This window comes from Passer domesticus, chromosome 5, assembly GCF_036417665.1.
Source record: "Passer domesticus isolate bPasDom1 chromosome 5, bPasDom1.hap1, whole genome shotgun sequence".
NCBI lineage: Eukaryota > Metazoa > Chordata > Aves > Passeriformes > Passeridae > Passer > Passer domesticus.
Window position 1 is genome coordinate 4,470,861 of NC_087478.1, and position 15,719 is coordinate 4,486,579.

At 39.4% G+C, this 15,719-nt stretch overlaps 1 protein-coding gene across 10 annotated transcripts in view; it reads left to right on the top strand.

The window, feature by feature from the left end:
* Positions 1-15,719, top strand: part of CELF2 (CUGBP Elav-like family member 2) — a 545,552-nt gene that overhangs the window by 282,320 nt on the left and 247,513 nt on the right. The window contains exon 1 of one of the 10 annotated variants that reach the window (XM_064421744.1): positions 5,504-5,765. The exons of 5 other annotated variants lie outside the window; for them this stretch is intronic. In XM_064421744.1, the coding sequence (XP_064277814.1) occupies positions 5,659-5,765 (107 nt within the window). In that variant the 5' untranslated portion in view covers positions 5,504-5,658. Of the gene's footprint in view, positions 1-5,503; positions 5,766-15,719 lie in introns of those variants that run through there. 4 more of the 10 variants (XM_064421743.1, XM_064421747.1, XM_064421745.1 and 1 more) reach the window with 4 other exon arrangements.

Sequence of the window (15,719 nt, forward strand, 5' to 3'; positions counted from 1 at the left end):
GTACCAGTCCTGCTATATGCTTTAAATGCAAAAATTTTTTCCCCTGCTGTCCAAGTATTAATCTTCAGCATTTACTCAACATTTTGTGTTCATGTGTTTTCTGTCTGTGCTATTTAATTTTCATGATGCTATTTGGATACTCCCAAGTGAAAAATGTTAGGAAAGACCTTTTGCAGCATGCAGACCAACAGTAATTGCACCCCTATGACTCAGACAGAAAATCTAGGCATGTAATCTAAAATATCTACCAAAGGAGACAAAAGGAGAAGGGCCAAATTTCAGACTGGTTTTGTTGCCAAAAAAAAAAAAAAAAAAAAAAAAAAAAAAAAAAAAAAAAAAAAAAAGTGATTTTTTGTATCTCTACTGCAAGAGCTTGAGACTAATCTTCCTTTTCCTGAGCACAAAGATACTGTGAGTATGTTTAAAACACACAAGGTGTACAGAGGTCGTACCTGTCCTGAAGACCTGGCCACATCTGCACGAATGGCTCTAAAGCTGATCAATATGGTTTCACCATGAAATGGTATTTAGAGGTGAGGATCTGAGTCTCTGTGACTTGTGTTTTCCTAGCCTGGAACACCAAAGAAACATCTCCACCTGTATGTATGTGCATAATACAAATAGCAAATGTCACAGTGTTTCTGCTCTCTTGATAGAAATTGTACCCTAGATGTCTGATTGCTGGAGATGAGGACAACAATTGATCTCCCATCTGCAAATATGTTAAAGGCTATATAATCAAAACCAAAAATCAACAAAGGAAGCAGAGACAAAAGTGTGATGATTTGTTCTAGGTAAAAATGAACAAAAATTTCAATTAGAGCAGAGGTGAAGTGTGATGAGATACAGCCTTCTGAGTTACAGAAAATTCTTTGCTATTCACATTCACCAATTAAGTGATCCAGAGCAAAATTATTCTAACAATAATACCTGGGCTTGTGTTCCACTATTTCCAATAACACAAAAGCTGCAGGGAATGAGTTGCTCATTATTCTAGATTTTAGGAGAAGATACCTAAATGAACTGTCTGCTTTTTGAAAGCATGCTGGAAAGATTCCACTTCTGAAGCTGAGGCCAATTTCCTTTCTACTTCAAACTTTGCATAGGGTTAACATATGAATAGAATCACCAAATTGTTTGGGTTGGAAAAGACCTTAAAGATCATCATGTTCCACTATCCTGCCATGTACAAGGACACCTTCCACTAGGCCAGATCCTTCAGAGCTACATCCAACCTGGCCTTGAACAATTCAAGGGATGGGGCAGCCACAACTTCTCTGGGGAATCTGTTCCAGTGCCTCACCACCCTCACAGTAAAAAATATCATCCTAATAGCTAATCTAAACCTGCCCTCTTTCAGTGTAAAGCCATTCTCTCTTGTCTCATCACAACATGCCCTGCTCAAAGTCCCTCTCCAGATTTCTTGTGGGCCCCCTCAGGCACTGGAAGGCACTGTAAGATCTTCCTCGAGCCTTCTCTTTTCCACGAGGAAATAACTCCAGATCTCTCAGCCTGACTTCATAGGAGAGGTGCTCCAGCCCTGTGAGCATCTTCATTCCCCTCCTCAGGACCAGTCTGTTTCAGACCTGGCAGTCTTGCAACTTGATTGCTGCACACATCCTGCAGGCAGATTGCAGCTCCCTGGAAGTGTCAGGCAGGCTCAAAGTGTCTGAGCTGCCCTTGCACAGCAGCCACGGGGTGCCCAGGGATGGGCAGTGCTGTGGAGCACAGGGATGGGCACATGCTGGTGATGCTGAAACAGGAACATGGGAATTCTCACCTTTGCTTTAGGCACTTTGGTGGGATTCGTCTTGCCTGATATATGCATTTAAAATTTAGGGATCTAATCCCTTTGTAGTCAATGGAGAGATGTGGTAATGCTCTTTAGTATAACTAATCTCCCCTCAGTGACAATAGAGAAACCCTAGATGACTAGCTTAGACTAATTGCTCAGCTTCAAAGGTGGGATTTAACCACCTGAAACACTAAAATGCCATCAGATTAAAGTGTAGCTTTTCACACCTATACAAAACAAATGTGATTTGAGCCTAAATAACTGCAGAGAACAGCAGATAACTGATTTAGACTGCAAGTGCCTCTTCTGAGGAGAAGAGGTATTTTAAATGTTTGTGCAAGCCACAATAAAGCACTGATTTATACATCTTGCAGTGTTCTGTATTATGGTCACACTGCTCTGGAGTTTATTGGATTTTTTCATTTTAAAGATGGAGATGTGAGCAAGAGGTTAATTGGTTTGCATGAGATCTGACACAGGGACACTTGGTAAAATGGGGACATGAATCAAAGCTTTCTATGCCTCTCATGATTGCACTCATGATTTTTGGTCCATTGTCCTGGACATTTGTCCACCATTTCTTTGTCATGAAATCTAGTCCATCTCTTGGCTGGTAGAAAGACTTTTATATTGTAGCAAAACACCACTATATTTTGGGCTTCTGAATACTTTTAAAATACTGTAAACAAATTGAATGGTCAAGAAATAATTTGAACTAGAAGTAGAGAGCAGAAGGGACACTTTTAATTGGCATAAATTAGTCGTTGTTACTGGTTTGCCTCTGAAATTTTGATCATTTTGCTTGTGTAAATGACTGCTGTTCCTGTTGCCTTTCAAGGATTTGCAGCATCACATAATTAGTTTAGCAAACTCATGGCTATACGTGGAAGGCTTGGGTTTCCATTAAATAGAGGGCGATGAAATTATCAAATTTCCACTGTATGTAATTTGTGTAGAGCATTCTGCAATATATGCATATCAGTTATGAATCTACAATCAATTTTCATATTAAATGTTGAATTTAAACCCACAGCTGGACTTTCATCCTGAAAGAAGCCAGATAGCCCTGTGCATCTGGTTTAATCTTCCCTTCAGCCATATTATTTTAAAGGGACTCCTGCTTAGTACATCTTACAATTGAAAAATAATACTCATATTCCCTCTCATCCTCAGCAGCTGTGATCCCTCTGCAGATGTTGTTCTGTCAGACGTTTCATTACGTGTGATAGAAAGCGTAGGTTCTTTTCGTCTGTCTGTGTTACTGCTTTGTAGATTTTATTTTCTTTTTTTTTATTTTCTTTTTTATTTATTCCTTTGGCTGTAGATGAGTCCTTCCATAATACTTCACTTTATCTCCTGTTGCTGCTGCTTCTCCTTCTTTCTAAGTGCAGAAATGATCAAGAACTTGCAACTGCGTGGAGCCGCCCAACAGAAGCCCATTGATTCCCCACCAAAGGGCTCTGTGTGAGCCATTCTGCTCCAGCCTGAAAAGAAAGCTTTGTTCCCTCAGCTGGTAGTGTCTTAAGATGCTGATCCTTGCCATATTTTCTGAAAACTGTAGCAGTTCATCAGGCTGTTTGACACTTCCCGTTCAGCTGTGTACTCTGTAGCACACCCTGGTATTTGCTGCTGCTCATACATCAGCCTCAGCAGCCCGAGACTGCTCTGGAGCAGCCCGGGCACCACCATGAGCTGTGCTGGGCACAAGTCATTTGGAGGTGAACAGTAAAGGAGCTGAAATCTGGAGTGCTGGTGGCCATGCCCGAAATGGTAGTAATGGATTTAGTATTTGGGGCAGGAGGTATGGGATTTGTCATGTTGGTTGAGTATTTTCCTGGCCGCCTTCCATGACTGTTCAGATATTTTTAGCATGAAGTACAAGCTATGTTGTCTCAGTTGACCTTGGAGCATGACATTTTAACATGGAATTGGTTTGACTTGCTAATCATTAAAATGATTTATTATTTTTTATTGCAAGAGCAACTAGAATCCCAGTCATGTTTTGCAGATGAAAAGGGAAGAAAATTGGAACCTGTCTTCCCTTAACTTGCAGTCCTTCATGATATCCATGTTTCCTAAGGTGCTGTCTTTCTCTCTACACCATTAAAAGTAGATTATGTCCAGGTTTGTTTTTTAATTTGTCTTTTAGTCATTTGACAAATATTGCATCAGAGTGACTGAAACTAATCCCAAGGTTTCACAGTGCTCAATGAGAAGTGTAGAACAAAAGGATCGTTTCTGTTGCAAACAATTTATGACCTTAATAGAAGTTTACAGCTGCCATCAGAAAGGCAAGATCTTGCTACCAGTGTATTTATCCTGGTGATTGCTCTCTCTTTGCCTTCATTCCCAGACTCAAGTTTAAAGATCAAGCCCCTAAATACCAACTTCTGTTAAGGAATTAGCAGCAGTAGCAGTGCATCAGGATTTCGTAGCAGTATATTTTAAGGCTGTAGTATATAATGTAGGAAAAAAGCTGAGGACCAGCCACAGACATAGCCAAAAGCTCACGAAAGCTGAATTAAAATTTTGAAGTGTAGATCAATTTTTAGCCTGACTGGACTTTTTGACAAGTTGTCAATTTTGGACAATTCGTGTTTATTGAGTTTTGCACCTCCTTAAGTTAACATGACCTGAGAGGAAATTACAGTCATTTTTAAGATACATTTTACTGCCACTGTGGTGCAGAAAAGCTTTTGACTGAAAAGAGCATCAAGGACTTGTTGACTTTTTCAGTCTACTAAATAAGCACCTGCTCAAGTATCTGATGTACATTAAAAAAAAAAAAATTAAAATAATACAAAAAAAAAAAAAGCCAACCATCCTTCTGCATGGTTTAAAGATTTACACAGCAGAAGCTGAAACCAAGACGTGAAAATAAAACTCTCTTTGACTACCTTGGCAACTGGGAAGACCACAACCTGCTCCTACAAATCACATGGCGGATCTCCCAAACAGGGCCAAAGAGGCTGTTTCCCTGAAATCTGTGTCACACTATAGTTCCTTTCATGCATAGGAAGTGAGTAAATCATTGAATAATGCAACATCCTTCCCCATCTGTGAGAACTGTGCCAAAGCCAAGCGTGAGGGTCTGGGTTAAAGCAGACCCAGTTACTTGGTAACCGAGTTGTGTTTTGGAGGGGTCAAAATTGGAGGGATTTTGGACTTGAGTTTTTCAGGGGTTAAAATTGCCAAGAAAAACTGAAAACTTGAGGAAGATCCCCAGGTGCCTGCATTAATACTCCCCAATCCCTCTGATGTGAGCTGGCAGGTCCCATAAAGCCACTCAGCCTTGAACAGGGAAGGGAAGGAGGGAGAGAGCAAAAGCTCCAGCTGCGACTCCAGAGCCCCAGAAAGAGCCTCTAACCCAATTCCCTTAAAGTGCACAAGCCTCACGAGCCACAGCATCTCTTTGCCCCTGTATTCACTGAGTTCGCAGGGCAAACAAAAGATTCATACCATGCATACATCCTTCCAGAGGGGGAAAGCTTTTCCTCATTTGCCCATAAATTCTGCCCCCTTTTATTTCATTTTTATATGCAGAGATATATATGTGTACATATATATATATACACGTTATTATTTCTGTTTTAACGGTGGACGGGGGGGAATGTTGCTAATTTTTTTTTTTTTGGCTGGTAATTAGGAGAGCTAACACCAGCTAGGCTAGAGTGAACGCAAACAAGACCCCTATAGGCAGCACAGTGCATTAATGTAAAATATGCCCAGACAACATAACTTGTCAGAGAGGATTATTTCTGCTTAGTGAATCTGCAGGGGCCCCTTTGCTCCACCACTCAGCGTCTGACTAGAGAGAGAAAGAGAGAAAGAGTAGCCATTAGTGAGTAGCTACTGTGGCATTGATGTTTGAGCGCACTTCTGAACTGGCTTTTGTTGAGAATATCGGTGCAGAAAGCATGCGCTGTCCCAAATCCGCTGTTACTATGAGAAATGAGGAGCTGCTTTTAAGGTATGTTGTCTCCTTTGTTTTAACGCGTGCTTTCGAGTTGCCTGGGCCCGCTGCAACTATAACCGTGCTGTGTATTAAGTAGTTTCCCTATTTAAAGGAAAAGACAGGCATTGCTGGGTGCAAGTAGCATTTTCCACTAGTTCGGGTCGCACATTTCATGTATAATGACAAATGTACGGAGAGGGCAAGGAGGGGAAAAAAATAAATGTATTTATCTTTTCTTTTTTTTTTTTTCCTTCCTAAAAGAGAGCTGGTATTTCTTTTATCACCTCCTTTGCAATATTTCTGCCTGCTTCATTATTATGCACTGGGCATGGAATAAGCATGGAAAAAGCTCAGGGAGACTCCATATTAGAGCTAGTGCCCTAAATACCACTTTAATTTTCACTTAGCCTATGTAAATAGTTACTAATGCTTTACCTAGTCTCTACCGCCCAAAGATGTTTTAAAAATACCTAAATACTCCCATAATGTGGGATTCCACATCTATTCTCTAATAATGCTCCCAGGTTTAGCGGGAGGCCAGCATCGACTACTCTTTTCAGAGACACACAACACGCAGACACGCACACACGCACACTCAAACACAGAATTATGCTGGAATTGGCACCCCGCTTTGAAAAATGTAGTCTTTTGTTTATTTGCTAGCAGACGTTGTAGCATTGAATACATCTTTTGGTCTGACAATGGGACAGCTGAACAATGGTGTTGTCAAACTAGCTTAATGTATGTCTGGCGATGGGGTGGTTTGGGTTGTTTTGGGGGTTTTTTCCTTTCCTTTTCTCAGCCCCTTTTTCATTTCCCTTAATCTTTTTGTGTGTACAGTAGAATATAAAGTGCGTTGCCTGTTTTGTGGTGGTTGTTTCAGTTCATATCTGCTGCTAATAGGGCAGGGAGGGGGAGGTTTGTATCTTACAATTATGGCTATTGCATTAAGTTGCAGATTTATTACTAACCTCTCCTTTAACAGTGGTGAGAAAACTTATTGATTCTGAAAGCTTACAATACTGCTGTCAATCTGGGAAATACATACTTGCCAAATGTGCCTTTGCTTGATTTTATGCCCGATCGTATCAACTTTAACTGCTGTTTTGAAGATACTGTTTCTAATTTTGTTTAGATAATGAAAATGCAATAAAAATGATAAATTAGATCTCAGAGTAGGAGCCCATGTGACTTTCCATTTTTATTACATTTTATACATTAGAATTTTTAAGGTCAGACAGAATAATTTACCTGAATGATTCCTATCCAAATCAGACAAATTATTCATATGACATTTCTTACATTATCTTTCTGTTTAGAGAACCATAGTTTAGCATTAAAACAGTTAAAAATTTTGAGTTTGAATTTGGAAAAATGAACTTTATGCATTGTGAGAAAAAATTGTTACAAAGCTTTTGAAAAAATTTGAGTTACTACTTGGACAGTAGCTTATGTCTTAAATAAAATGAATTGTCATTACTCTGTGGAGTTTCTTAAACTGTTTAAAGTCTTTAAATACTTTACATGTTAAGTAAATGTATTGCTTTTAGCAATAAGTTTAATGATTTTGTGTGAGAAAAGATTTATTTATCAGTGGTTTCTGGTTTTTGCTTTGATCAATTAATAGTAGAGATTTTGTGCTTTTTTTAAAAAACTGGACTCTAGTGCATGATTTATATGGTTGAGGGGTCTCTTAGACCCCTTAATTAAAACAAAAAGACATTGAAGACTTATCGGTAGCAATCAGAGCTCTCTAAAGCATACATTTCAACACAAAAATATTTGGTGGGGAGACTGAATATTTGCTATGCTGTTTTGCATTTTTTTTTGTCATTGTGTCTTCTTCCCATGAGACTTGAGATGGTATAAATCAATAGCAAGGAGTTTATGTGAACAAAAATGTAATATCACATAAAATACTTCTTGAGAAGCCAAGAGGTTATGGATTATCAGGTGCTTGCATGCTGTGTGTTGTGCACAAACATGAAGAAAGCAAGGATGGTGTTTAATATTATGGGACCATGACATAATTCACTTCCTTGGGAGAACTTCTTTCAAGACAAACATTAACTCATTCACAACCGCTCTGCTCTGCCTGAACTGGAGGGTGGAAACAGTGGCATGTTTTTATAAAGTTATTTTTCTATCATGTCATGTTGCAGCAGCCTGAGCTTTCTAGCAGCTACTGCCCTTTGTGAGTGGCAATAAAGTGAGTCCCTCACTCTCAATTATGCGGAAATTCCCCTTCAGGGATAGCCCAGAGCAGTGGGAATGCCATTTCTGTAGCAGCTACCAACAGACACCTGGGCAGCAAAACCAGCCACCACTTTTAAGGACTATTCAATCCTATAACTGTTCCCTAAGCACTCTGCTCACAGGTGAGGTCCTCCTGAACTTACTGTAGTTTCTATGTTTTCAGATAAAATGTTGCATAAAATACATATACAATGATTTTTTTTTTTTGTCTTGGATTGAAAATTATTTTGGTTTTTTCTAAGGGTATTTTCTTACATTGCATTCACATCAAAGACTGATTTTTGAATTAGTTTGTGTGAATCCTACTAAAAAAAATAATCTTTCTATGCATATTTACTGAAATATTGCTTTCTGAGCCATAACAATTATTATTAACATCAAAGAAGGTGAAGCAAAGCTGTAACACGAGTAATTTCTTAGCATGTTTAACGAAAGTAATGGCTTTTGAAAGACTGCATAGGTTTAGAGATCTTATGCCTGAGCATAGAGGTGTCCTCAGTGCTGCCTGCTTTGAATCTCACCCATTCACAAAGCAATGTGGTGCCTTGTAGTTGTCAAACTTGGCAACATCTGTTTCGACAACAGAGCTAAGAGAGATAATTCAGACTCTACATGAGTTGTTATTTGTTCTTGCAGTGACCACGTGTAATGTCAAAACATGAACACCTTCAGTCCTACCTGTTAGAGAAAGAGCAAGACAAGTCTTAGCCTGGGACATGGCTTTCCATGCTTCCATAGGGATATGGAATTGAATTATATTCATTTATTAGCCTGGAGTCTGTGTGTATTTATTTATTATTTAATTACTTTCACATTCATGAGCCACAATCATCAACATGCTAATATTTTCTTTGTTCAGAGAGGATGACACTGACATGTTTCTGTTATCAAATTTAAGTATGAAGGGATTGAGATCCGCCCTGCAGATAAAGACTTGGGGGTGAAAAGCTGGATGTGAGCTGGCAATGTGCACTCACAGCCCAGGAAGCCAAATGTGTTCTGGGCTGCAGAAGGAGAAGGGTGGCCAGCAGGTCGAGGGAGGTGATTCCCTGCATCTACCACACCCTCATGAGATTCCAGCTGCAGTACCTCTTCCAAGTCTGGAGTCCTCAACAAGTCCTCAACATGGAACAGTTGGATTAGATCCAGAGGGCCACAAAAGCAGTCAGTCTGGAACACCTTCCCTAAGGAGACAGGATGAAAGACTTGTGGTTGTCCAGCCTGGAGAAGGGAAGGATCCAGGGAGATGTTAGAGCAGCCTTTCAGTACCTAAAGGGGGCTTATAGGAAAGATTTTTTTAGCAGGGCATGCTGGTATGAGACATGGGATTGTGACTTTAAACGAAAACAGTGTTGATTCAGGCTAGGCATAAGGAGGAAATTTTTCACAATGAGGCTGGTGAAACACTGGAACAGGTTGCACAGAGAGGTGGTGGCTGCCCTGGAAACATTCACAGTCAAGCTGGACATGTCCCTGAGCAACCTGATCTGCTTGAAGCTGTCCCTGTCATGGCATGGGAGTTGGAAGTAGATGACCTTTAAAGGTCCCTTTCAACACAAACCGTTCTATGATTCTATTCTATATAAGATTGCAAACTATACCTTTGGGGCTGAAAAACAAAGCAAGTGTTCAATTAATATTCATATCTAGAAGTTTTACTGCAAGTGTAGATTGTGCTTGAATACTTAAGAAGTCATTCAGGAGTGAATCAATACTAATTATTGTAATCAGGAGGGTTAATTAGCTGAAGATGCTGCTGATGGAAAGTTCACTGCTTACAGCCCTGAAAACACCTAAGTTGATGAAATCTGAAAGCAAGATGTCTAAGAGGACTTTGTGTGGAGAGAAACGTTTGGCTTTCCTTTGGCATTTCAAGAGCCAGTCATTCCAAAGGGGAAACCTAGCTTGTACTTTGTATTTTGCATGATATTAATTCAGGGGGTATTAGAAGATGCAACTAAATCTGTCGTGAAGATATTTTGTGGTCGTCTCTCAATAAATGCAAGTACCATTTTGGATAACCTGTACTGTCTCTGCTGCATTCATTTGTAGATTACCATAAATTAATATGGATAATCTTATGCATTTGAAATCTGGTTCCTGCACTGTTATTTGGAACAGGTTTTTTTTCCTCTATTTGTGTTCAGGCACAGGGACTTTACATGGTACATGTATATAAATTACACATGCTCTGTTACCAATACATACATATATGTGTGCATACATACATGTATGCACTTAAATTTAAACATTTTTCATTGAGGGTGTGTATTTCTATAATCCTGTGCCCTTAAAACTCCCACTCAGTTTCCATCTGCAAAACAGTATTCAACTACATATGATTCAGAGGACAGTTATTGAAGAAGGAGTTAATGAAATGTAAGTTAGATGACAAGGAATAAAGACTAAAAAGAAATTACTGAAGAGAATCCTTTTATTTTCCCTCAATTAGAGAAGTTAGCATTATTGAATTCAAACAAAATCCAGCTGTACAAAACCTTTTCCACAAGTGACTTGCAAGATTTTATATTTAATGCTGGGTGTTTGAGTTTTGCATTGGTTTTTGTTGTTGGGTTTTGGGGTTTTTTTCCTTTTCCTCTAGTTGTATCTCTTAACCAAGACGAATGTCTGGATGTTAATTCAAGAAAAAAAAACCTACAGAAAGCCCCCTGTCAGTCACGCACACACACATAACCCCCCAAGTCAAGGGATGCTTTCAGAGGAGAGAAATCCTATTTCAAAACACATCTTTCTTTCCTTTCTAATGACATTAGAGATTATCACGTGCAGGTGCTATTTGTCTTTGCAACTGTTTTCCTATGACTGTTTTACTGCTTCCAACACATTTACTTGTATGTCAGCCATAGAAAAGGTAACTGAAAATGGCAGTTGTTGAGAAAGCATGTCGCCATGCCTGGAATGACATGCATTATCAGGGCAGCAGGAGTTGCTGGCTCTACAGCCCATTTCTACTTGACCTGCAGAATGATTGGCTGCCTGGGATGGTGATGAATCACTGGAGTTTATGAAACAAGACTGCTGGCATCCTCACAGAGGAAATAAAAACGGGATTTTTTTTTTGTTTTCCCCCTCTAACATTCTTGCTGTGACAAAAAGCTTTTTTTTATATACATTTTTTTTAATGTTTTGTATTGCTTCTGTGTTATTTCACCCTGCAGCAGAAGCAAATGTGTCAATTAAAGTCGCTTTAGTACTGTTCTCAGTAAGTTAATGATGCACTGAAGGTTAACTATCTTTATTGGATGGAAATGGTCAGGAATTCTCCCAAATTTTGTATAAATCTTGATCTGGACTCTAATTTTCTCATCTCTCACTCCAGTCTTGAGACTGAGATAGCATAACTAGTAATCAGCTCGAGCGGGATGTAAAAAGGATTTCAGCTGCTCTCACACACAACTTTATTTTCTCTGATAGTATAAGGATCAGTGACCATTCCTTGGGCTAATATCAGTCAGATCCATCTTCAGCATTTCTAAACTAATGACTTAAATGACATTTCTGGAAAGCACTGACTCCCAGATTTGCACTCACTTTCTAGGTGGTTCGTGAAATTATATTGTGCATTAAGCCCACGTTACTGGATTAGGCTGTTATGAGCCTGTGCTTGCAGGAAAGTACTGAGGGGCTGCAAATCTGCCAGTGCACTGACAAGGCTGACACAGCGTGGATCACAAGCTGCCCTGTAAAATGCAGCCAAATAAAAATGATCCTTCAATTTCAATTAAAACACACAAAATTGTGTTTGGGGGTAGGGGAATGGAGAGAACTACTTGTTTATCTCTCCATGTAGCACACTCAGTGTGCTGATGAGTTACCCTGTGTCCCTTATTCAGGTAAAACAACCCATTTTTAAGTTAACTCTCTCTGATTCAAAGAAATAAAATTACCAATAAAATTGCTCATGAAGTTTTAAATACAACACTTATATGAATATAATGCTTTTTGCAATTATATGACAGAGGGTTTTTCCTCAACTCTCACGCTTTGTTGCCCAAGCTTTTTCTCCACTAGTTTTGAAAAGCAGTTTGCATACTCACATCGGTTATTAGACTTTTCCACCTTCCTCCGAATAATTCAGCTGCTGCTGGACACTGCAGAGGCTGCAACACTCTGGTTATTTAAGGCACAGCTTTCCAATGACCCTTGTGAAACAGAGGAGGGCAAACTTTAACCAGCGAGAAGGGCAGCACAAGGAACTGTTGCTTGTGCCCTTCAGTGTGTGAGGGGTAAATGCTGTCCTTGCTCTGGAGTTCCCATGGCAGCAAATCAGCAGGTCATCCTCAAGAGCAGCCTTTGAGGATGCCAGACAACAGTCTGTCACCAGGAGGAAGAGAGAGCAGAGAGTTTGAGGAAGAGGGAAAAAAAAATCTAGAAAATCAGAGAGACGATAGGGGAAATTAAATGGAGGAGTGGAAAGTAATGGTATTCAAACACAGATCATCTGGAAATTGAACCTCGCACGTGCAGATACCTGTGGATGATAGGATGGCTGTGCTACAGACTGAATTTAAGATTCAAATCCAGCACATGCCCTCCCTGGAAGCTGCAGGTCAGCATCTGAGGGATTGAGGGCTTCTAGAAAAGAAACAGAGAATTATCAGAAAATTTAAAATTTTAGAGACTCTAAATTCAGTGGTACAACCTCTTGATTTCATTTTCCTTCTCTTCTGCTTAAAAAAGATTTATCTTTTGCTAAACTGTGAGGAAGAAGCTCACTCTGAAGCTTGAGAATTTGCCTGCATCATTTCAGCCCACATTTAATTTTAATGAGAGAGTTATATAACCCCTTTAAAAATAACAAAACACTAACAGAACTGCATTGGCAACACCAGGTGTTCTGCAGTGCTGCTCCAATGAATCATATGGAGATTTGTCTGTGCACGGCTGATGAACATACATTAAACTCAGTTAACCCCCACCCCTCAATAAAGCAATCCAAAGTGACCAAAATTTTTCCTAAAGAGCCTTTCTCACAAAACAATGCCTAACTAGATGCCTGCCCCAAGAACCTCATGGTTCCAGCACTTGTCCCTTACAAAGTTTTTGTGTCAAGGGGTTGAGTTTTTCTTTAAAAGTTGCCGATGAATTATTGTGACCTTTCAAAGTGAAACACTGTATGTTAAACACTAAGTTGGGTTATATTATTTGGTTCAGAAAAGAAAATCAATGTTCCTCTTTGTTGTACTGAGCCCCAAATCCCTGAAATTGTTAAGAACAGCACAATTAACAGGTATATCTGGAAAAAATAATCATTGATTTCATCAATGTTCCTCTCGGACAGAGAATCTGTAGGAAAACTGAATCAGTGACTTGAACTTGTTAAACATCATGGTTCAGATGTCACTCTTGATTCTAGGAAGTCCCTCAGCCACCAGCTGCTGGAAGGTGTGAATGATCACTTGCCATATTCATGCTTTTTCTCCTTCCATCCCTTATCAGAGGCAGAGTCATGGGCTAGGTGGACATTTTGATCTGCTTTATGTGGTAATTCTTACACCATTAATTTAAGGGGGAAAACCCCCAAACTACTAAAACCAGGCATGGTGCAATTTTCTGTACATCCAAATGCCTTATAGTTACTTCTGGAGCCTTTTCTTTGTGTCCTTCATGACTGATATTTAATGGTTTCTGTCTGTGAAACAAAGATAGCTTCTTTGCGTATTTTCAGGGTGATTGTTGCTTTTGAGGATTGACATGTATGCTAGGCACTTAATGAGCAAATGAAAAAAATGAGACCTGTGAAATTTCCTGCCTTAAAGATGCCACAATTTGTGTTTAAGGTGAAAGCCAATAATTTGCAGTGTAAAAGAAAGAAAAACACGTGATAGAAGTGAGGATGAAGGTTAAGTTTATAAGGATCTTGATGCTAGAAGTGGAGTGCAGTAGGTTAATGCAGATATTGTAATAAGCCCCTCAGATGTCTTTAAATTTTGTTTTTAAAAATAAGTCTCCTTTTGGCTTCTTGTCTCTTTTGATGTCCCTTACTCACATTCTTTCTTTGCTGATGCCACATTAGAAGTTCACACTTATCGTTGCCTGTGGTGTTTGGAGTTGGAGATGCCCTCCAGCATCACCTCCTGATCCAGGCCATCCTCACCATCTACCTCCTTCATCCTGCCTCTTTCCCAATAACCAGCTTCTCCAGAATGGCAAAAATCTCCAGAAAACTCAAATTTATATAAAATGAGAGAGATTTTTGTGTCTCCAGCAGTTCTTCTGTGAGTGTAGATGGCAGGGAGGAAGATTTTTAGTTACAGTGGATTTTTTCTTCTGTTTTTTGAAGGAATAGGTGGAGCATATTGTGAGGATGGAGCAACACAAGAGCACCAGATGTGCGACTTGTCCTGTCCTAAGTCGTAGGTTTTCACATGAAGATAATATAATAGCCAAATCCAAGACTATTCAGTTCCCTCTTCCAGGGTTGTTTGGAAAGGTGCCTTTTTCTACCATAAATAACATGTCTGTTCTCTAGTAGGAAATCAGGTCTGGTCAGTGTTTGCAGTACCCCAGTTTCTCTCCTTTTTGGGGAGTGGTTGTTGATAGTTAGCAGGTGAGAAGATAAGGGAGTCCATTAAAAAAAAAAATGAAGAATTAAAAAAAAATGTCTGTTGCCAAGTCAAGATAATACTGGGTTGACAAAAGCCTTAGTCTTGTGTCTATATGCACAAGGCACTAACACAAAGGTAACACCTGTGGATCAATAGTAATGCTCTTCAATTGGATTGCAAATAAACAACAGGACAAGAAGACTTAAGTCTTCCAAAAATTTGCTTGTTTCTGGTTTCCTTCAGTATTCTCTTAATGTAGTGCTGAGCTCAGGGACAGCCCAGCTGGAGCAGAGGTTACTGGGCAGCTTCTGCTCAGCACCAGCCCTGTGCAGGACTGGACCTGAGGGTGATGATTGACTGTCCTGTGTATTTGGTGCTGTTCACAAAGGAGGGTGTTAAATTAAAGGCCTTTCCTAAAAACCCTCCATTCCATGTAGCATCCGCCCTGTGCCACAATTTGTTGCCTAATTGTTTTCGGAAAGATTGAGTTATTACCCACAAAAGGGAACAAAGGCCCTTTACCCACAGTGGGATGAAATCACCTCATCACTGGTATAAAATAGGAAGAAAAAAAAAGAGAAGTGAGTGGGAAGTTTTACTATAGCAACCAAGTTTACATAATATCAATGCGCTTCAAGTGAAAGCTCTAGAAATGCTTAATTTGAGGGACCTTTTCACAGGACTAATTTTAAATGACGTTTATTTCTGAAGATTACTGATGAGGTACAGTAGCCTACGGAAGTGGAGGGAGTCACACAAGCACTATTTTAAATACTTAAAATTCATTGATCACCTTTAACCAATATTTTCATTTTCTTTTTAAGAGGATTTCAGTTATATGCAGGTTATTTTATTTCTCAAAATGAATGGAAGACTGGTTTTGTAAATACAAAATCCCTACTGAAAGGTTAAGATTTCATAATTCAAATTTTTATTCCAATATTAGACATAACTGACAAAGACAGTTTTGTTCCAGGTAATCACATATGGTAAAATGGTCTAGAATTGTACCCATTACTTTTTACCATTCAAGGAAATGCACTACTTTTTGCTCTAATTGTTAATGATTTTTACACCATTCTGTAGTCCTGCCCAAGTGCTCGTGTGCTTTGCTTTGTTGTTTCTTCATGCCCCCTCCCCTTCT